Consider the following 22,987-nt stretch of genomic DNA (forward strand, 5'->3'; position numbering starts at 1 on the left):
GCATAGAGACAGGGGCTGATCTACAATAGCAGGTGTGGGTTCCCAGGAATCTAGTAACAATTTCTAACTTCTAAGACCTTGTTATTAGATTGAAAAATTAATTAAATATATAAGTATATATAGATGGGAACCCAGCAACAAACTGGATGCTTGGTTCCGTGGCAAAGAAAGGACTAGCCGAACCGCTTGGGAATCCATTAACTTAAAATCCCGAATCCGTCTCTATATAGAGGAACATAATAGAGTGCAAATTTATTAAGGAGAGATTAGGATAATTTAGTAAAGAAATACTTTTTATTTATGATTTTTTAAGGAAAGCGTAAGAGAAAAACATGACAATTAAAAAGGGACAAATGGAGTACTCATTGTTCTGTTATACATGCCAATGTTATTATTTGGAGTGTTCTAGAATTATTCTGGGATTTTGTGGCCGAACATGACTTTCGGAATTCAACTCCGGAAAAGTAACAAAATATTCATGATAAGGAGACATATTTTGTTTGTGATTTCCCAAGTTATTTTATTTTGTTTTCCGAATTAGAAAAAAAAAACACTAATATGAAATTATATTTCTAAGCTCTAATACACTAAACTGGTTGGAATTAGGAGCGTGAAGGGTATGGAAACACACTTTCTATGCACTAATGCACATTTGCAAATAATCTGTTTTTATGTTGGGTCTGCAATTTATGTCAATAACAAAAATAGAATGCATAAATTAACTATTCTTTTGTATTAAAAAAAAATTGGGCTAATTTCAGAGTTTGTAATGAAATCAGGTTACATCAGTGAAACTTTTGTTATCTAAGCTCAAATTCAAAGGTAGTAGTACATAATTACGTGATTCATTATTTTATTGCTTGGAAATTCCAAAAACTAATCCTTTTCCTGTTAAGAATAGAAAACAATTATGGACGGTTCAAATACAAATACTTTCCTGAAGAAAAAAGGTTACTACAAACTTCAAATCCGAAATCAATTGGGAAAGGGATAACACGGACTAGTTAGTATATATATATTAGATTGCACACAAACTAAAACACATCACTTTCGCAAACACACACACACAAACACAGTTTTTGCAAATTAGAGTTGAAAAATACAAAACACAGTGACAATATGGACATTCACCAACCAAAGTCGAAAACGGCACGTCAACGACTTAGTCGACGTCAAGAATTTAACCAGTCGTTTAGCACGCTGCTAATAGACGATGATTCCATAGAAATTCCAAAGAAGAAGCTCTATCCTTATTTACAAGAATTATTCAAGAAGAAGAGTTCCGCCAGAGAAAGCGCTCTAAGAACATTGGTTGAGGAATTTGAGACCCATGTTCATTACGAATTTGCTGAGAAGAATTTTGTCACTTTGGTACACCGATGCCAAAATTGCTTAAAACGGGGTTCTGCACTGGAGATTGATTTAGCGATACAATTGATAGGATTAGTAGTTCTGACACTTGGTGCGGGTGATAATGCACATGAGGTTTACGAAGAATCGCTGGTGTACCTTCCTCAACTCCTAATCAAGTCCAAATTATCTCACGCTGTCAAGGTGATGGAGTGTTTGGCTATTGTCACTCTTGTTGGTGCCAGAGACTTTTTCGACACGGAAAGATCAATGGAAATTATATGGCAATTCATGAATCAAGAAAGCAAACATCCATCATCTGTGGCTGCTGCAGCAATATCAGCCTGGGCTCTCCTCCTATCAGACATCGATCGGTGGAGCATTAGCCCCCAAAAGTGGAAAGGGTTAATCCCTTATCTTCTAAAACAACTAGAGGAAGATGATGAACATGTTAATGTTGCTAGCATTGAAGCACTCTCTATAATTTTTGAAAACGGTAGTCTTGAGAAATTTTCAAATCAAGCAGAAGAATATGCAAGCACGAAGGATATGAAAAATGGCATAATGGAGGATCTGAAGAGATTATGCACTGGAACTAAACAAGATGCTTCAAAAATTCTTGAGGATGATTACAATAAGACAACCACCCTCACATTAGGAGAAACAAGACTTACCTTTAACACCTGGTCAGAACTGAAGCGGATAAGTTACATAAGAAGATATTTGGGTTACGGTTTCACAAATCACATGATGGAAAACGAACACCTTCACAACGTTTTTCACTTTGTACCAGTAGCGAAATGTAGTGATTTAGAACTGTACAAACCTGAATTTGAAGAGGTGGGTTTTCGAGTTTTTGTACCTGAAGTAAGAAGAGAAAATTGCGCAAAGAGGATGCACATGTCCCCTAGTTCTCTGCTGAGCAAAGGAAGGACTAAGTTGAGGAACAAGTACAGAAGTCTTGCAGAAAAGACTAGGGCTGGGCTAAACATTGATGATGAAGAGCTTGACTGAAATATTGTTTGCACTTCATGTAAATTCTTGGCCATGATGATAAAATATATAAGAAATTTAGGCATTTTTTGTTTCTATCTTCATTTAGAATGATTCTCTTTCTTCTTGTTACGAAAAAAAAGGTTACATGATTGTATTTTGAGAACTCAAACTTGAAAATTTGAGGAAAATATGTCCTTTTTCATTGACTTAGCTTTCACCGAAAGAGCAATCAAGCATCATAATTGATCTTATGTTAATTTACTCAAGCACACATAACACCTTAGGCCACAGTATTTTTCCATTTTTTCACCAGTATCCTGTAAATCAGAAGTATATGCAGCACCAAATTTTCCGTTTGTATAACTTAAACGACTATAAGTTGCAGCCTTTTATATTATCTTATCTATACTTTATAAGAGACATGAAAGTGATGTATCATTAGCAATGACGACAAGATAAAGATATATAGCAAGTAGAATTTTTTTTAAGAACAATAACTGAACCACGGTCTCAGAAGAGATGTACAAGTATTCCTAGTAGCACATTTGATTACTTTAAAATAGGAAGACAAAAAAATGGATATGATCGTGGACAAGTCCAACTTATGATCCATAATAAACATGTATAATCCCACCCTTCTCATTCTGCAACTTTTTCCCTTAATTATTGCTTATAGAGCAACTTGTTGCCTTAGCATCCAAGAACCAAGCATCCTGCTAATGAAGTAATTCAATAAATACAAGGCAGATTTCAACTAGACCCCAATACAGATAATCACTCTTAACTAATCAGTTCAATAATATCAGCGCGCAAGTCAACCTATAGCCAATAACAACCCCATTCCCAAGAAAACATCTTTAAAACAAGAACCAAATGGAAAACATCATATAAAGATTAGGTTGAGCAGTAAGTATGCATGATTGCTTTCTGAAACTTGTCTATTAATCCAAAAAAAACTCTTTCGTCTTGGCTACAGATTCCAAGATTAATTGGAATTACAACTTCTGTTCAAAATAGGGGGAGAAACAACAGTCCCTTTAACAAGCTAGAGTTTTATGTACGCTTTTATTTCACAACATAACAAGGTTATTAACATGTCTGAACATATGTTTCATGGTTTACGTAGTGATTTTTCAAATATTGCTTACTCCCACACTGAACTTTTTATCGCGGAACCCGCTTCATCATAACAGGGATAAATGCAACCACTTTTCATCTCGCACAGTCTCCAACTATCAATTGCATGATGAGTAAAATAAACACAGTTGTTTCAGCTGCCAACTTGACTTGCCGGCACTGACATACAACAATTAATCCCCGCAAATAACGTTGTATCTCCGAGGTTGTCCAGCTTTAACCATGACAAAGATTCAATCTGCAGCTTGAACACTTCCACTTTGTCGACCATCCTGTTTGATCTTTCTGAGATCCCAAAATGAGCAAGATCTCTCCATTAGATTCAAGAAAGTACTCTATGAAATGCTTTGAGTAGCTTGAAGGAATGGCTCGCCTTTTACTTAGCCGCGTGACTAGCCGCGTGACTTGAAACTGATGTTCAATTTCTTCTATAACTGTCAGGGTCCCTTGTAAACTTAGTGCATAAAACTTCCCTTCAAAGATAATGGCATTACAGAATTGTATCAATTGCTCCTTAGGATCATTCGGATCTATAATGCCATTTTGACAGCTTTCATGTTTCATATGCTTTTGGTTTTGCCCCAATGCATAAACTGCAAAAAGTGGGAAGCAACAACAACCCCCACAATAAGGGGAATAGGAAAGCTATGATGATCTTTTGATGTGGGATGAGTGAATAGCCCAATGAACATTGCCTCTGTTATTGTTCTAATGACAGTAATCAATTCGAATCGTCTTTCCTTTCAAGATAAACCAAGGTGAGCAGTAATGAAGATGCTTCCAAGGATCATAACGTGCCCTACTTCTACCGTGCCACCAATAGCCACCACCTCCTTCAAATGAGCTGTCGAAGGTGTGCTGCTGAGTCTTGCAATAGCATTGAGGTTTATTTGAAAGCTCAAGCCACGGTGATTGTACGATGGAATCACATTTCTTGGATGCACATCTCCATGATTTAGACACACCAGCAGAACCTATGAATTGTACAGTGAAGCCACATTTCCTGGAGAGACCTCGCCTTTTGAGAAAGTTGAGTAGCTTTTCAGGAAGATCTTGCCACGGTTCCACATAAGAAGATTATTTTTTAGATGAAATTTTCTGTTTTCTCCTATCATTTGGAGCCATGTATAGATAGATAATGGACTAAAGGAACAAGGCCTAATTCTGGAGCTTGTCTCACAATTCAAACAAAGCTTTTATAATCTAATCTCCGAGTTCCAGCTGTTTATTTTATTAGTCTTAGTGTGATGACCCGCCACATCATCATGCCACCTAGCTTATATGAGAAGGTTCTAGAGAAATATGGAGATTTCTCACAGAAGACCTTAGAACCTTATGGAATTGCATGGAAAGTCCTTAGAATAATCTAGTTGTGTAGAGATTTCTAGAATAGGGGTTTATTTGTAAATGTGTAGGCCCTTGTATAATAATTATTATTTACATACTAGTCCCTAGGTGAATAGTATAAATAGGAGGGTCATTCATTTGTAAACCATCAAGCAAAACAATTCAAGTTCTCTCTAATAAAAAACTTCCTTCTAGCAAATTTCTCGTCTTTCTTAATTACTATTCCCTTAGCGATCTTGAGTGTAGTAATCTAGGCTGACTTGGCATAGCAAGATCGTGAGCAAGTTGTGCAAGAATGTGAGCGAGTTGTCAAGTGCCGCACGTGCGCTTAGTTGAAGACTAAGGACGTGACAACGTGGTATCAGAGCGAAGGTTACGACTGAGGGAATGGCAAACGACGGAGAAATCAACGCTGCTAAAACCCAAGCCAATGTCATCCAGGATGCTGCTGGCAAGAAGGGCCTTAACAAAAAGAGGAATGACACCAACAAGAGCCAAGAGGTGCCGCCAGAGGTTGTGCCAAATGAAGGGCTTATATCCCAAGAACCATCTACCACTGAGGCGAGCGAGGATGACGTGGAGGTCCTGTCCGAGGACGTCTCGCTCGGTAAAGAGTGGGTTATGAAGGTTAACGTGGGGATGGACGCCATCGACATATTTGGCCAACGTTTGGGCAAGGTGGAGGGAACTCTTAGCGTTCTTGAGGGGCATACTCTTGAAGAGATTGAAAGCATCCGAAATGACTTGGAAGGGCATATGTAGGCTAAGATTGAGGTAAAGCAAACTATCACTGCCTTAGAGTGCAGACTCATGGAGGCGTTGAGTACTATCGATGCCATGAAGGCAAAGATAGTGGCACTCGAAGAGCAGGTCAACGTTGGTGTGACCGAGGCAGCCAACAGTGTTGTCGTGACGAGAGAGGCTAAGATCGAGGCTCCCAAGCCACCAGTGTTCAAAGGGGTTCGTGATGCACAAGAGGTGGAGAACTTTCTTTGGCACTTGGAGAACTATTTCAGACATGGCAAAGTGAGGGATGATGAGGCCAAGATCAACACCGCTGTGTTGTACCTAACAGAGACTGCCATGCTATGGTGGAGAAGAAAGGTCGTTGATACTGACAGAGGTCTATGCACAATCAACACGTGGGATCAGTTCAAGAATGAGTTCAAGCGACAGTTCTACCCAAATAATGTCTTGTACGAGGCAAGGCGCAAACTTAGAGAGTTGAAGCAAACAGAGAGCGTACGCGACTATGTCAAGGAGTTCACCACTCTTACGCTTCAAATTCCTAACCTCACTAATGATGACTTATTGTTTCACTTTATTGACGGGTTGCAAAATTGGGCTAAGCAGGAGTTGCAACGCCGTCGAGTCGCAGACATAGACCAGGCCATAGTGGAGGCCGAGTCTTTGATGGACTTCAAGCATGACAAGCACGACAAAGGCCAAGGCAATGAGTCAAGGGGTAGCGATGCCAAAGGTGGGGGAGACCGTGGCGAGAGCAAGGAGTCGCATCAACAATACTCTAAGACTCAAAATGAGAACAAGTTCGATGGCAAGAAGTCAAGTGGTCGTCAGGGCTATGCTGAAAAGAAGGCACAAAACGAGAAGAAGGGATGCTACTTATGCGGAGGGCCGCACAACTTCAAAAATTGCCCTGACCTGAGAAGCCTTAGCGCTATAGTGCATGAAAGAAATGAGCAAACGCAAACACAGAGTACGAGAATCGCACAGTTGGGGACGATTAGACTATGTGGCGCTATCGCGAAGCAAGATAGTCAAACTAATGATAATAAAAACCAGTACGTGGATCTCACCATCTATAACAAGCCCGCTCGTGCACTGGTAGACACTGGAGCGACTCACAATTTTGTGACTGAAGCTGCAGCGAAGAGACTAGAGTTGAAACTTGCTCCAATTAACGCCCTCGTCAAGACCGTGAATGCTAAGCCAGAAAATGCTCGTGGTGTAGCTAATGGCGTTAGTGTCAAATTGGGCAATTGGAAAGGTATGACAAATTTTACCGCCACTACTATGGATATTTTTGACATTGTTTTGGGGCAAGAATTCTTTACACATTGCCACGCGATGATCGATCCCTACCTCCAACATCTCTTGGCCATGGAGCGAGAAGGCGCTTGCATGGTGCCTACAATGACTATGTCGCATGAACAAGGCGATGCACAACTTTCAGCTATGCAGCTTGTCGAGGGGCTCAAGAAAGAGGAGCCAACATTCATGACAACCATTACAAGTTTGGAGGAAGATAATTTGCTCGAAGAAAACAAAAATGGTATTTCCAAAGAGCTACCTAAACGCTTGCCTCTTAGGCGTGAGCAGGATCACAAGATTGAGTTGGAGCATGAATCGAAAAAGGGTCAAGTCATACACCGATTACCGTCACCGCCTCACACAATAGAGAGATTAAAGCTATCATTGACTACCAGGCCAGGTGGAAACAAGGGCAAGAAGCCACTGCCATTTTTCTCGTGCATTAGAAAGGGCAATCACCGGAAGAGGTCACATGTGAACGATACGAAGACTTGTGGCAATTTAAAAACAAGAGTCAAAAGTTTAAGCAGCAGCAGTGCGCCGTGGTCGTCGCAACATCAAGTGGGGGAGAGTGTGATGACCCGCCACATCATCATGCCACCTAGGCGCCACGTGAAACTATTTTTGCCATGTAGGAAGCTTATGTGGATGCTTACATGGAGAGGAGGCTAGCTTATATGAGAAGGTTCTAGAGAAATATGGAGATTTCTCACAGAAGACCTTAGAACCTTATGGAATTGCATGGAAAGTCCTTAGAATAATCTAGTTGTGTAGAGATTTCTAGAATAGGGGCTTATTTGTAAATATGTAGGCCCTTGTATAATAATAATTATTTACATACTAGTCCCTAGGTGAATAGTATAAATAGGAGGGTCATTCATTTGTAAACCATCAAGCAAAACAATTCAAGTTCTCTCTAATAAAAAACTTCCTTCTAGCAAATTTCTCGTCTTTCTTAATTACTATTCCCTTAGCGATCTTGAGTGTAGTAATCTAGGCTGACTTGGCATAGCAAGATCGTGAGCAAGTTGTGCAAGAACGTGAGCGAGTTGTCAAGTGTCGCACGTGCGCTTAGTTGAAGACTAAGGACGTGACATTAGGCTCTAAGAATCAAGATAGTTGACTTCTTCAAAAATTATTTTATCATCTACTCCCTCCGTTTGGCGCGAAGTTTAAACTGAACATATGTCGAATGTACCAAAATGTCATTTAATTTTGTTGTCTTAGACATGCCATATGGAAAGTTAGATTTGAGGAGTTGCCAAAAAAAGGAAAGAGACATTTTTTTAAAAGGACTAAAAAGAAAAGTAAGACATTTCCTTTAAATGGAGGGAGATAAAAACATGCGATAAATTGTAGGGATCAATTGTGATTTGAAGGAATTCTTTTTGTAGGTTGAGTTTTCATTCCTTCCAACATATTTTAGTTTTTATGTTTTCATTAAACGAAATCGCACTTCACCGTCAAAGGGTGCTAAACTTGAAGATTACGTATTTAATGTTACTTCCGACTTATCTTAATGAGTGAGCCATAGTTTAAGCTTTTTGCAGACTCCCTGCTAATTTTGTTAATTAACACAATTCATTTGCAAAGGCGATCCTCAATATACTATGAAAACAAATATTAAATGTCCATATGGGTGGTACATTAATAAGGCATCTAAATAGTCAACTCAAATATTTAATTGAAAGAAACTACTACTAACCTTGTGCTCCAAGAGATCAACTACCTTGGAGACTACATTTACTTGGTGGCCACATCTGATCTTGATCATTTTTAGTCTGCCTCAAGCTGTATGCACATACCATTTCCTTCTCTAGCTCCCATTTTTCTACCAAAAAAAATTCAACATGGTTCAAAAAGTCAAGGAAAAGAATCAAATTTCACCAAATAAAGAAACCAATACTAGACCAAGGCCATGGCCCATGGCCAAATTTTCCCAAAGAACTCACCAGCTTAATCTCAAGTGAACTCAGTCTTATGGTAAACATTAGCTTTGGTGGTGTCACCAAGTCATGGAGATCAGCAAAGTCAAAAAATGTGACCCAATAGGGAAGTCCCATGTGCGACCAAGTTAAGTGATAAAAACATATGCAAGCACATCACTGATTTGGAGTAGCTATTATTCTCTCTCCTTAAATTAGTTGTCGTGGTTACTAAAAATAATTATTTTAAATTATTTATCATTTTAAAAGTTCAAGACATAATTAATTTTTTTTTCTCATTTTACCAGAATTTTATCATTAATTAATGAAGATAACACATAAATAGTGTAAAATATTCAGAGAAATTATAACTTAAATATAAATAAGAATAAAATAGTCAAATATACTTATTAATTAATGTTATTTCTTAAGGACCGTGTAAAAAATAAAAAATAATAATAAAAAAAAAACAAATAATTTGACACGGCGGTATTGTTATACCCCGTTTTAACCGGGTTATAATTAGGGTACAACATTTTGGTGATTCCTATTTTATTTTGTTTTAAGGAGTCGCCACCTAATTAATTTAACGGTGAATTAGGACACCTAGATGTTAACTAAGGTAAAGTTAAAACTAAACCTCCGTTAATAGTCTGCTTAACCAATGTGATTCTAGGTAAGGGCTCTATATTATCCTAAAGGGAAGGGGTTAGGCATCCTTTAGAATCCGTTAACTACGGTTATCCGGCCAAACTTAAGATTAGATAAGATTTAAAAGATATGTTAAGGCTTTAAAAAATACTATTTTAAGAATAAGACTTGCAAAATATAATGATACGCATATAAATAGAAGCTTTTAAGAAAAGACCTAGCCAATTTAAACTTAGAATAAAATTACATCATATGAGTACAGTGGTGTAGAAAATCATAGACTTATTTTATAAATAGAATGCAAAAGATGATGAGTTTTCTTTTCTTTTTAACTTTATTTAACTATGCTCGGCTAAAATATATATAATTGGATGAATCTTGAAAACAATGTTTATAAAATATACTTGAGTTTATATCTGTGTATTAGTGACACTTTAGAAATGTCTATGACAGTAAGAATAAAATATGATTCGCTTTACTTAAAATATATAGTCATGTTATTTTGCAAATCAAGTGTTCCAAATAAAATAAATATTAGACATTATAAATAGTTTTAACATGGAAAGAAGAGAATAAAACTTATGGAATTAATTGTTAGTTTCCTTGGATTAACTACCCATTATTAAAACTAACCCCACTAATTTGCTAAGGTTCATCTAAGTTAAGGAAATAACAAAGTAAAGTATTAGTTACACAAATACAAACCAAATGTATAAAATGAAATAAAGGAGCGAGTGATATTAAATGGGCTCAGCCCATTTTAGGACTGCTGATCTGCTGTTGTTGTCTATTGGGCTTTGGCCCAGAAACTTGTTTTCTATTTTTTCTTTGCTGCGGCAGGAGGGCTTGGACAGAGAGAGGTTATGTTGGGTTTTTAGCCCAACTCCGATATGCGGGGGGAAGGCGAGTCCCTTGGACTCGTATACGATGGTCATGCATAAAAAAAGAAAGATAAGGATTAGTATCTAATCGATGAGTAAAGTTAATATGCAACATACAAATTCAAAACAAAACAGCGGATTATGTATATTCTATGTATATTCGAAGTATACCTCATGTATACATAGGTATACAAACCTCACGGCCTTAACAACATTAGAGCATTTATAACATATTAAGGCACACAATCTGCCCAGCAGTGGCAGTGGACATTGCAAGAAAACTACGTAAGATACTAAGGCAAACGGCATCTGCACAGCCGTGGCAGTGAGCAACATTAACTACAAAACATGCTTAGACGATAGCAGCAGTTAGCGGTGGCATTGAACTTCACCAAATTGACCACAGGGCAACACTCGAACGTAGGCAGGATCAACAGTGCAATGTTTGTCGTACGTAGACGTACGTAAAGCTTGGACAGATGCAATAGCACATAATATTCAGAGCATACCTGGTATACTTGAAAGGTATACACTAATATACGACCTCTTGTATACAAGGGTGTGCACTAAGGTGTATATACTGTGTATACTTTGAAGTATACCATACCACAGAAAAATCACATGGAAAGGGGACAAGCCACACGAGCAGATTCAAAAATGCAGAAAAAGAGGAAAGGAAATTCATGGGCATCTCATATAATCCAAACCAAAACAATCATATCAAAGCAAGCACAAGGCACAATTACATGCATAGCCAGAAAGAATACCCAGATATCTTGACATGTTTTCAAATAGGTAACCAAACGAACATGCATATTTGGGCATTCCCATTCCCCGATGTGCAAGAAAGTAATTTATAAGAAGATTATCATACTCAGCAAAACAGTCAACCAACTGTCCTAGAGGGTTCATATTAGTCATATTATACACTAGCCAATCCGGAATAATAGAAATCATACCAGAAACAAAGAAGCCGCACAGAAGGAGATGCAAACAACATTCAAGGTCACCAGTTTAGACAACAAGGGCTAGAGGTAGATGGTCTTTAGTGTACACTTAAAGAATAGAATGTTCCACATAAATCCAAACAATATGCAAAGGGAACAGCTTATTTCAATTAGACCCCGAGAACTGAATACACTACCGATATAAGGCATATTCCTCAAGTTTAAATCAGGTAACAGTTTGTTTAGCAAAGAAACACTACAATACCATGTAGGGCCAGTTTGGACATCTTTCGTCTTTTGAATTTACTATCCATCAAAAAGCATGCTAAATATAAGTCTATGTTTAGATGGGATGAGCTTAAGTTAGACTGATAATGGACTTCATGTTTTAACTAATAGGCTAACATATCCTTTAAGATTAGACGTCGTTAGGTTATCAGCTATACACTACTGTCTTAAACAAAATCAGGTGATATCGTTCAAGAGTACTCAAGCCATCATTGTTAAGTTTCTGTAACTGAATATCATTACACTAAGGGGGTTAGATAGCTAAACGATGATTCGAATATCGGCTAGACGACGTTCAAACATGGTCATGTTCATACCCATAGATCATCACTCTAAATCTATTATTCAAGTAAGCACATATCAACACACATTGAGGTTAAACTAACCAACTACATTTATGCACTCAACATATATGGACCTATGCAAGCCAAATCTGAGCAGACACTGGTACTATCATTCATCAACATTAACAAATACCAGAACAAACAACACAGAACAAACAAGCCTAAAAACACAAGAAGACGCGAAGGGGAAAAGGAAAATCACCTGCTTCGGGTGCAGCGAAGTGAGGCCTCGAATCTCCGATCTACCTTGAAACACCACAAACTCTTGAGTGGGTATCACTCGGAATTGAAGCAGTAAAAGAAAGGAAAACGTTGTTATACTTTAATCGACATTAATCGATACTATGACTGCTAAAAAAACAAAACTAATTCAGCGGCTGAAGAACTCAATATTTTGGGGATTTTTGCGACTGAAAAGAAGACCTAGTTCTTGGGGAATTTCATGACTCAAAACCGACTCGGTTCTTGGGGGGGATTTTCCAATCAAAAATCCTCTCTCTAACCGATTCAAGATCGGAATATTTATAGGGTGGATTGGGGTTTTCGTTTGAGAGGAAGAGAGAGAGACGAGCGGGGGGACAAGAGGGAGTGGGTGTGGCAGAGGAGCGTGGGGTGGCAGAAGCGTGGGGGGACAGGGCATGGTGGAGTGGCAGAGGCGTGGGCGTGGAGGAGAAGTGAGGGAGAGAAGGAGAGAGAAGGGAGCGGGAGGGGGAAGCGGCGCAGGTGAAAGAGAAAGAGAAAGAGAATAGGGGGGGGGGGGGGGGGATTAGGTTTTAGGAAAACATTTGGGCCAGTCGGGTCGGGTAATAATTTGGGTTGGTCCGGTCCGTTTTGAAATATTGGGCTGGTATTTGAAATGTGGATTGGGCATTAAAATGGGTTGGGCTGAATTAAAATGGGCTGGTAAATTAAAATGTGGACTGGTTTTGTGAATTGGTCCGAAAACAGTATGAGTTGATTGAGCTACTACATTTAAATAAAAGACCTATTTAAATAACTTGTGTTAAAATATTACTCAATATAAAATATGCAATCATTAGTGCTCAGATAATAAAAAATGGCATCGTAATAGCCGCGTGATAAACACTATTATTTAACTAGTGAAGTTATCCGCGCTTCGCGCGGTCACTAAAAATAATAAAAATTTATGTATTTGTTAATAATTAATTTTGCTTGTAAATCTAGACAAAGAGAAGAATTAAATTATCATGTATATAAATAATCATTTTAACGTCACATTTTTCATTGAAGGGTTTCCCCACAGATCAGAGGGTTAAGGCTCTCACCTTCTTTTCAAATCAAAAAAAGAAGAGCCCTTCGATTCGGGCCCTTTCCCACCTCCTTAGTATGAATTTTTTGATCCTTTTTCTTTGTTGCGTACTTAACCTGAACCATGTCTATGAGTATAGCAATCCTTTGAATCTTTCCTAATCCGCTTTCTTTTTTTCTTATGCCTTGGGAGCCCAGTCTTTAGGAGAAGCAACTGCTCACTCGTGACAATGGATGCTAGCGTAATAGCTAAAGGAAAAGGCTATGGTGATAGACCCCAAAGAAGATACCCTTGCTCACACTGTCTACGTCGTCGAAGAGATGGTCTTGGGACCCCATTTCCCACAGTAGACATAAGAATTTTCTTATTCCTATTAGATATGAGATAGCTCTTTATAGCCTCTATGGAAACTTCTCTTAAAAACCTCGGTTGTCACCCCCGAATTAGCAAAAGCAATGTCTCCTTGCATAATATGGATTCCAAACAATGACACTGCCTCAACTCCCTAAATAGGAATAGGGGTAGTTTACAAATGCGGGTAAAAATACAAATCGAATATCGTTCATGATTCTATCGTCTCTTTATAATTCTTTTAACATTCTATATAAAATTTTGTCTGGAAGTATTTGTGGAAAACATTTCAATATAAATATAAACCAATTATAATTGGCTATTTAAATATCAAAAATAAAAATTGATGAAACATAAGAAAGAGATAATATTGAAAAGTTGCGGGATAGATGACGTCTAATAATTGTTGTTACCTGTATAAAGAATGGTGTTACCTTTCATCATGACCATCTTAACATTTTAAGTTTTAGGTAACTTATATTTGAAAATGAAAAAAGGAAGACAGCAAAGATAAGAAACTAAATACTATATTAGGATTCATGCAACAAAAAAAAAAAAGGTTAAATTGTAATTTTTTAAGAAGAGATTGATTACCCTTAATTTTTATTTATAAGCATATGCATATTAATTCTATAAGCTTTTTTTTCCCGTTATAAGCTTATTATCACAAATATAATATTTTACTTTGTAGACAACCTGATTAACATAGTGATATTGGCTTTACAATGTCGCTGAAGTTGTAACCTCTTCATGAATAGCCTTTGTTAAGAGGTCGTCTATATGGCTTAAAAAGTTTGAGCTTCTGAATTTATTTAACCTATATTACAAAGATTAATAATTAAAAAAAAAAAAAGGTAAGGCATAAACAACGGATATCCTTAACTTGACCACAATTGACACTCAAAACTTTGAGAATGCACATTTAGACACACCTGAAGTGACACATAAATTTTGAAAGTGTCTGGATGATCATTTTTTAAGCTAGAGTGTTCAACTGACAGTGGAGAAAGTTGAGGATATCTACATGATCTCCAAGAAAATAATCAAATTATAAATAAAATCAAACTTATCTATGCATTCGTAAGTAATCTAAATCAGATTCTTGACCTCATTTGTATTAAACAATGTAGCCAAACAAACTATTCTGCAAAAATTAATCAGGAAGTGCCGCGTTAATAGTTTTTGAAGAAAACTTAATAAGGCGATTTCAGTCGTGACTTATTGGCAAGTGAGTGCTGAACCGCATTCGAAGTTATACCTAATGACCACGCACTATGCTTTTGCGCAATCGTTCTCTTAATAGAAGATTCTACTAATTAGTTTTTGATATTTCTGCAGCTATTCAATATTTCTGCAGCTATTCCCTTTGTATTTCATTGCCATTAATTTAGCAATGGCCGGTGATACTCATGCGTCATGGTGCGAGTATAAATCAATATATATATATATATATATATCGGACAAAGACGTGATTTATTATGCAAAAACATAAGAATACAATTTTTTTAGCTCTTAAAAAATCAAACCACAAATTGATTAGGAACATATCAGCTTCACATAAATAAATCTCAATGCATGTAAGAGATAATAATTTTACTACCTGAAAATCTAATACCACTTGCAGTAAGTTTAGCTGCTTCACTTACCACGACATCAACTATAAAACTTATAGCATCACTGCTTACACCTGCACCAAAGATCCTAAGCTTCATCAAAAGTTAGGATTGAGTAGATATCAATATTTTAAATGAATACAAATGAAATATAAACAAAATATTGAATATAAAAACACATACATAGAGAATGGATGGAGAAAAATGATGAGGCTCAGGAGGATTCAGAACATAGGAAAATGATACTGTGCACTACTTTGGCAAGGGAAAAAGGACGTTACAGGTTTGGTCCATTAAAAAGGTGACTATTGGACTTTTTAACATACCACATAAATATGAATATTTTCTACAATTAGTGTGGTTTAAAGAGCATAATAAAGGAGGTAACATAAAAAGTTAGATGAGCGTGAATGGCTTGGGAATTGTGAATTTACTAATACTAATTAAGAGTAAAAGCAATGAAAATAAATGGGTGTGAGTTATGGAGATGACTTTTAAAATAACATAATTGAATAAATGATATAAAAAGCCAAAAAAAGGAGAAAAAAGATAAATAGAATCCTTGGTCATAGAGAGGTGCCACATCACCTTGTCTATGCCTAGCTTTATATTATATATAGATTATGCAAAGATAAATGCGATGCGTGTGCGTAAGCTGGTAAAATGCTGAAATGATAAAAATTGTGAATTATAATAATAATAATAATAATAATAATAATAATAATAATAATAATAATAATGGCTAGTAACTGTAATACAATAATGAAACACCGGTATTGATAAAAGACTAATAATTATAGTAAGATATAATATATATATATTTTTAATTTCTCAAAAATGTTAGAAGCGTAAATAGATATTTCGGAGGAGGAGCGGGATAAAATTGAGTCTCAACGGGTATTAGGTGGGATGTGAAGTATTATCTCCACGTGCGACCATTTGTTGATTGCCTGGGAAGAAGCGTGAAGCCTAAGACGCTGATGGAGGATTTTGTTTATAGAAGCTCTAATATATCTGGGTATCAAGGGCAAAATCGGATCTAATTCCACTACAATTAATGAGAATAAGGACCCATTATGGGTGAGTGTAGTGCTAAAACTCAAGGAGTAGATAAGGCTTGAATCAATATATCTAATAAAATTGGGAATGGACATGATGACGTGACACCTCTCATTGATCAGGAATGACATTTATCTTTTTTGTGATTTTAAACTTTTTTTCTCCTAATTTTTCTGTTGAACTTATTCTGAAAAATATAAAAATGGCAAAATAATTATTTAATTAATGAGGAAAACGTTTTTAAAATGATAGCTGGCAAGACTTTAATCCTCTAGGTCTCTTAATACTAACGGATTAAATGCCTATTTCCCCTAATTAAGCTGACAATACTTTGCTGAACCTAATAAAGCATAAAAAACCCTTTGCCTTCCTTAATTAGTAGAGAAGAAGCCCATAATATATTCATTAAATAAATGAAGGTTTAAATGCCCATTTTTTCCTAATTAAGTATTGACAGCCGTTTCTTTTACCTAATAAAGCATGAATAACCGTTTGCTTAATTTCCTTAATTAATAAAGAATTTTCTTGTGTTACATAGGTTGGAGAGAACAAAGCTTGCAAGTTGTAACAACTTTTCACTTTCAATTTCTTCATCCAATTTACTTTTTGCATATGATAGAGTAATTTTATTTTCTTTTGTTCTCCCAGCAATTTGAGGGAGTGATATTCTTTTTTTCCCCCCTATTGAGATTGTTCAGTGTTACTAGGTTACTGTTTAATTTGTAATATTGGTTTGATTTGTTTAATTAAGCTCCTTTTATTGATTTTTTTTTTTGTTATTGTGAAATTTAAATTGTACTACATTCTTTTTTTCTTTCCCTGCACCGACAAATATTTATAACATGAAAAGATCAAGTGATTTTGAGATGAGAATTGAAAATTATTAAAATTATGTTCAATTAAATATGTTTTAATTTCTTCTATCCTTTATCAAAATATAGATACAAGTGTATAATGAAGGGTGCTGCTGCATGTGCAGAAATGACAAAATCAAAGGAGTTTGTGATGGGATTCTTTGGATGTACTGGTAAGATAGTGGTGTCATATTAAATGACGACGTGAGGCAAAGAATATCAAATTAAGCTCACTTCTTGAATTTATTTTGGAGCTTTTCTACTTATTTTTCTATTTTATCTGTGAGTACATGTATACTAACATGTACTCATTAGTCTGGTAATAAGTAATTAGTCATTAGTATATTCCTATAATTAACATTTGCATAATTGAGATGGAGAAGGAAATCATAAAATCAACAGATGTTTCAATGACTCTTCGACTTCTAACTCTTATAACTGCCAACAGATTAACATATATATTTTGAAAATACTATATCTAAGTCTTAACAAGAGCGTTTTAGTTTTACATTAAACATATTTAATTAGTGGTATGACATCATGGCATGAGATTTCAAGCACGGACAAGAGTGTTTGTGGCTATCGATCTGTGCCTAAGTCAATAATAGGGAGAAATTTAGAGTAAAGAAAATTGTTATACCAAAAACATTAACTAGAGATTGTTACGCAGTTTTCTGAGATTTTAAGACAAATTGGGAGCAAAGAGAGTAATTGAATTAAATATTAAAGTGGTAGGGAGAGAGTGAAATCAAAGGACAATAAACAGATGAAATTAAATAGTATAAGAAGATAAAAACGAAAGAAAGAAAAGAAAGAGGAAAGACGGGAAGAGAAGAACTGCATAAGGAAAATGGTAGCAGGATTAGCACTTGATTCCGTCACTGAAAAGTGGCCTAAATTGGTGGGCTTTTCATCATTTGTTATTTTCATTCGAATATTCTTCTTTATTTAAACTTTTTATCAAGACTTTTGTGAAGCATAAGTTAACTACCAAATAAAGTAAAGAAACATCAATCTTGCGCGAAAAGACAAGACCAAATAAAACACATTATAGAAATAAGAAGAAAAAAAAATTCCTGAAAAGTACTTTCTATTATTTCCATTTTAAGAATCAAGGGAGAGATAAAAATGTTATTTCACCTACACGTACTATAAAAATAATTAATGAATTATTGATTTAATTTATTTACTATCTCATTGTGCACACTAATGAATTAGGAACATTAGTTTATGTCATGGTGCTTGAAGATTAGAAATGACTATGGCATGTCGCGTTTTAAGAGCTTTCTCAAAATTGATTAGAATTTGCTTTTCAATAGGAATCTTTTCTACATCAATAAAATAGATATATGTGTGCGTGCAAATATAATAAGATATACTGAAATATTATAAAAGTATATGACTAAAAGTTAAGTTGAATTTTTATTGTACTAGACTAGAAAAATCTTTTTAGTACTAAAAGTTTTGCTGGATGCTTTGAAGCAAATGCTTCAAGAATATTCTGCCAATACACCTTTATTTTAAGAAGGGAAGTATATATTTCTTTTAATGTATTGAGAAGGGGCTAAGCAAGTAGTCATGTTCTTCTTTTATTCCTTTTCCCCTTATTTTTATAGAAACTGTTTTTGATATATACAGAAATGAAAACTTTTTATCTCTTATATGTCAATATATTTATAAAAATATTATTTTGCTTATCTATTGATGTCTTTTAAAATTTCAGCTGTCAAATTTACTAATATAATAATATTTGATTATTATATAAAGTACATAAATTTAATGATGCTTCGCGGATAAATTATTTAGTTATTAATACGTGAACATGTGTCCAACAACTTTACTATAATATCTGGAGTGCAGTTTTGGACTGTGTAGGAACAGCCACCGACTAAACAAAGCTAGTTGTCTTCTTCCTTTGGGATAAGGCACTTCTATGTGACGTGTCCACTTTACGTTCCCATTGATTCAAAACAAAATAAAAGAACAAACTTGATGCCTAACATGAAGCTAACTACCCACCTACCTACTGTCCGTCGCCGTTTTCAAGCACTACATTTGCAGCTGAGATTACTCTATAATAATAATAATACTAGAATTGCAGAGCACATCAACAATACAATTATGGATTCAGAGTCATCACCACATCCACCTGGTTCTATTATCTTTTCCACCGTTGGCAGAACCAATTACGGCTTCGATATCTTCTCTCTCAAATCTCCCCTTACTTTCCTCAATTCTCCCCTCCATACTTGTCAATATCCCACCGAGCACCGCCTCACTGACGGTACCTCCGTTAATTACAACGGCCACTTCCTTGACGATGATCAGACACTCGTCTTCGTCTCCGAGAGATCAGGTGCACCTCGCATTTACTTGCGACGTGTCACCTCCCACCAGCTACAGATTGAACAACTTCTTACTCCCACTGATAGCCCATTTCTCGACCGTCCATTTCTTCGAAACAAACAACTCTATTATACTTCAGCTCACCAGCCGCCGAAACAGATTTTCACCAGCTGGTCCGCTCTTTATTCCACCAATATTGATGATGGTAAAATCACCCGCTTGACTCCGTACGGCTGTGTTGATTACAGCCCTGCGATTTCGCAGTCTGGAAATCTCATCGCGGTTGCATCCTATGGAAACCGTCGTTGGCCTGGTGAGTTCAATGATTTGACTACTGATATTGTTGTTTTCCCTGAATCAGACCCTGAAAAGCGGACAGTCGTGTGCAAACACGGCGGCTGGCCTACTTGGTCCGGTGATTCGACTATCTATTTTCATCGCCAAGCTGATGATGGTTGGTGGAGCATTTTTAGAGTCAATTTGGGAGCTGATGGTGATCCGGTTCGAGTCACTCCTCCTGGTGTGCACTGCTTTACTCCTACGGCAGCCTCACATAGAAATATTATTGCTATTGCTACTAGAAGACCGGGGAAGAGCTATCGCCACATTGAGATTTTCGATGTGGAGTCGAACAAGTTCTATCCGGTGACTGAGTTGCTTAACCCTACCACCCACCATTACAATCCATTCTTCTCTCCTATGTCTACATCTCTCAGTTATCACAGGTTTCAGGGTGAATCAGATACAACAACAATTCCTCTTTTGGATGAAGTAATTTCTCTGGAAAAAGGACTGAGAATGTTGAGGCTTAATGGATCGTTCGCTTCCTTCTCTCCCTCGGGTGACTTTGTTGCATACAATCACGACTTTAATGCTAATTCAGGCCTCAAAATCGTTAAATCAGATGGTTCCAAGAGATGGACATTGTTCAAAGGTCGTACGTCTTTCGGCAACTCCTGGTCTCCAGCTGAACCCAACGTGATTTTTACATCAATTGGACCTGTATTCGACGCTGTAAAAGCAACTGTTCAAATCGCACGAGTTTCATTCAATTCATTAAACTGCGAAAGCGAGGAAATTGATCCTGTTGAAATTAAAGTTCTCACAAAAGAGGAGACTGGAAATAATGCCTTCCCTTCTTGCTCGCCAGACGGGAAGCATGTCGTATTCCGTTCAGGCCGTTCTGGACACAAAAATCTGTATATTGTGGACGCCATTAAGGGAGAGCTGGAGGGGGAAGGAATCCATCAGCTAACAGAAGGGCCATGGATTGATACAATGCCAAGCTGGTCACCTGACGGAAAGCTGATTGCATTTTCTTCCAACAGGCACAATCCAGATAACATCAATTGCTTCAGCATTTATGTCATTCATCCAGATGGCACAGGTCTGCGGAGGATCCACGTGGCTGGGCCTGAGGGATCCGATGAAGTGGATAAGGAGAGACTAAACCATGTATGCTTTAGTAAGGACTGTGAGTGGCTTCTGTTCACGGGTAACTTGGGCGCAGTAACAGCAGAACCTGTATCGCTGCCGAACCAGTACCAGCCGTACGGTGACTTATATTTGGTGAAGTTGGATGGGAGTGGGTTGCGACGATTGACTTGTAACTCATATGAGAATGGAACTCCGGCGTGGCACCCATCGGCTATGCCTATGACTACTTTGGACGTCGAAGGGAAAGTACTAGTAGGAGAGAAGTTGAGGGGTGAATTTGATGATGTACTATGGATGAATTGTTGAGGAAGAACAAGTAGCTAGTCAAGAAAAAAAAATCTACCCAAACTTCGAGCAGGTGCTTGATTTTTCTTTTTTGACTATAGTACAAATAAGAACAGAGGGTATGTCCTCTTTCAGAGAGTTTAACATAAGCAGACTCTTGTTTAAATGTTGAAGATTTTTGTTTCCTCCTGTCTTTTGGAGCCATCTATTGTGAATGCTGGAGAGGATGTTGACTTTTGGAGCTTGTCCAGAAAAGGCATTTATAATCCTAGCCTCCTAGTTCCAGCTGTTTATTTAATTAGCCGTAGGCTCCAAGAATCAAGCGTACAGCTGACTTCTTCAAAAAAAAAATTATCATATTATGTTTTCTTAATCAGTTGGATGGATATATGTAAATATGCAATAAGTAGAGAGATCAAGAGTCAATTTGAAGGAATTCCTTGTTGACCAAGTTGGTTTTGAGCTAGGTTATTGATGAGTAGCTCATTGTAAACGATGGCATTGAACTGAGACCACTTAGATTACAATCGAGCAGTGTGTGAATTGTCCTTGATACCGACTTTGGGAGGCATGTTGAAGAATTTGATGCATTATGTTGGTACATGCAGGACATCGTTACTTCTACTTGCTATCAACCGTGAACCTTTTTGAAACAAAAACGAGGATGCTATTTGAAAAATAATTTGTCTTGTGAATCTCATAAACAATTGTTCAAACTGGAGACATATACTTTATGGAATTCTTTTTTCACAATGAGTTCTATATGGGTTGTAGATTAATGAGGCATCTAAATGGTCAACTCAACCATTTAATTGAGAGAAACTACCACTGACCTTATGCTCCAACGGAAATCCCTATGGCCACAACTCACTGAAATTCAACAAAACAAGAATCATTCTCACTGCTTCAATATCAGATTTCATAGGGGATATTATTGGCCTTATGGTAGAAGATCGCGGACATGGAAGGACCCTTGGATCTATTTCATGGGTCATTCCCATGGAGCACTAATAGCAGTTGGACGCTATCCATGATATCTTTTTGTGGACATCCTACAGAAAGACTTACTGTCAACTTCCAACTTGGGATACCCGGATGCCATTCAAGTTTGCAACTTTATCTACATTTCATCCCATAGGTCTCAAAGATTACGGGAAAACCTGTATAATATTGGTGCTAACAGAAGCTTCTTCTCCAGCTTTTGTGTTTTGTAAAAAGGGGGCCGGAAAAGAATGTGTGTGGACAAAACAAGACTGTAATGTCACTGATCCTTTGGCTCAGGTGAACATTTTCAGTCCATAAATGCCATTGGCTATAAAGGGAAATTCTTCGCCTTGAGTTTGCAGGGGACCCTTGCAGTTATTGAAGAAATTGATTCTAGCCTTAAGAATCACTGAGATCAGCTCAAGCAGGGCTGTTCCTTCTGTTATTTCAAGGCAATTCATGGAAATTTTAGTTGAATCAGATGGGGAAATGTAACGACCCGTTTTGTCATTGCCGTGCTTATTCCGTTTTGCCCTCGTTGACCTGTTCCTGAGTCTCGTTAGAACTATTTTTGACCCGAGAAGATAGTAGTCATGGTTTCCTAGGCGTCGTTTGGAGTTTTGGAGCACCCTTTAGAAAATGTGGCTTTAAGCGATAACCGTTTGACCGGTGGTTGACTTTTGGGTAAACAGATTTTTTTCAGAAATCTGTTGATTCTGAGAGGTACGGATGATCATTTGTGACTGATTGGTGGGCTTGGTTCGGTTCCCAATGCACCCGTTTGCGTTTTGGGACTTGGGTTGGAAAGTTGATAATTAGGCCATTGGGGTTGACTTAGTCAACGAAGACTCCGATGGAAATTCTAAGGCC

General features: G+C 37.0%; 2 protein-coding genes and 1 long non-coding RNA gene across 3 annotated transcripts; 2 read left to right on the top strand and 1 right to left on the bottom strand.

The window, feature by feature from the left end:
* Positions 1 to 1,119: 1,119 nt before the first annotated feature.
* On the top strand, positions 1,120 to 2,364 carry LOC132644660 (uncharacterized). Its single transcript, XM_060361261.1, has one exon. The coding sequence runs from the start codon at positions 1,120 to 1,122 to the stop codon at positions 2,362 to 2,364; it is 1,245 nt and encodes a 414-aa protein (XP_060217244.1).
* Positions 2,365 to 3,245: 881 nt separating this feature from the next.
* LOC132598895 (uncharacterized) lies at positions 3,246 to 12,639 on the bottom strand. Its single transcript, XR_009566719.1, has 2 exons — positions 8,835 to 12,639; positions 3,246 to 8,713 (listed from the first exon to the last, which is right to left on the bottom strand). It is a non-coding gene; the product is annotated as an uncharacterized LOC132598895 (long non-coding RNA).
* A 6,313-nt stretch (positions 12,640 to 18,952) lies between these two features.
* LOC132598896 (uncharacterized) lies at positions 18,953 to 21,370 on the top strand. The gene has a single exon (XM_060312039.1). It carries the CDS (start codon positions 19,058 to 19,060, stop codon positions 21,152 to 21,154), a length of 2,097 nt encoding a protein of 698 aa, XP_060168022.1. The 5' UTR covers positions 18,953 to 19,057; the 3' UTR covers positions 21,155 to 21,370.
* Positions 21,371 to 22,987: the final 1,617 nt, after the last annotated feature.

The sequence above is a fragment of the Lycium barbarum genome, chromosome 6, assembly GCF_019175385.1.
Source record: "Lycium barbarum isolate Lr01 chromosome 6, ASM1917538v2, whole genome shotgun sequence".
In the NCBI taxonomy this organism is placed as follows: domain Eukaryota; kingdom Viridiplantae; phylum Streptophyta; class Magnoliopsida; order Solanales; family Solanaceae; genus Lycium; species Lycium barbarum.

What these genes read in the sequence shown, in the direction of transcription:
- LOC132644660 (XM_060361261.1), top strand. Translation starts at nt 1,120, where the DNA reads ATGGACATTCACCAACCAAAGTCGAAAACGGCACGTCAACGACTTAGT.
- LOC132598896 (XM_060312039.1), top strand. Translation starts at nt 19,058, where the DNA reads ATGCCTAACATGAAGCTAACTACCCACCTACCTACTGTCCGTCGCCGT.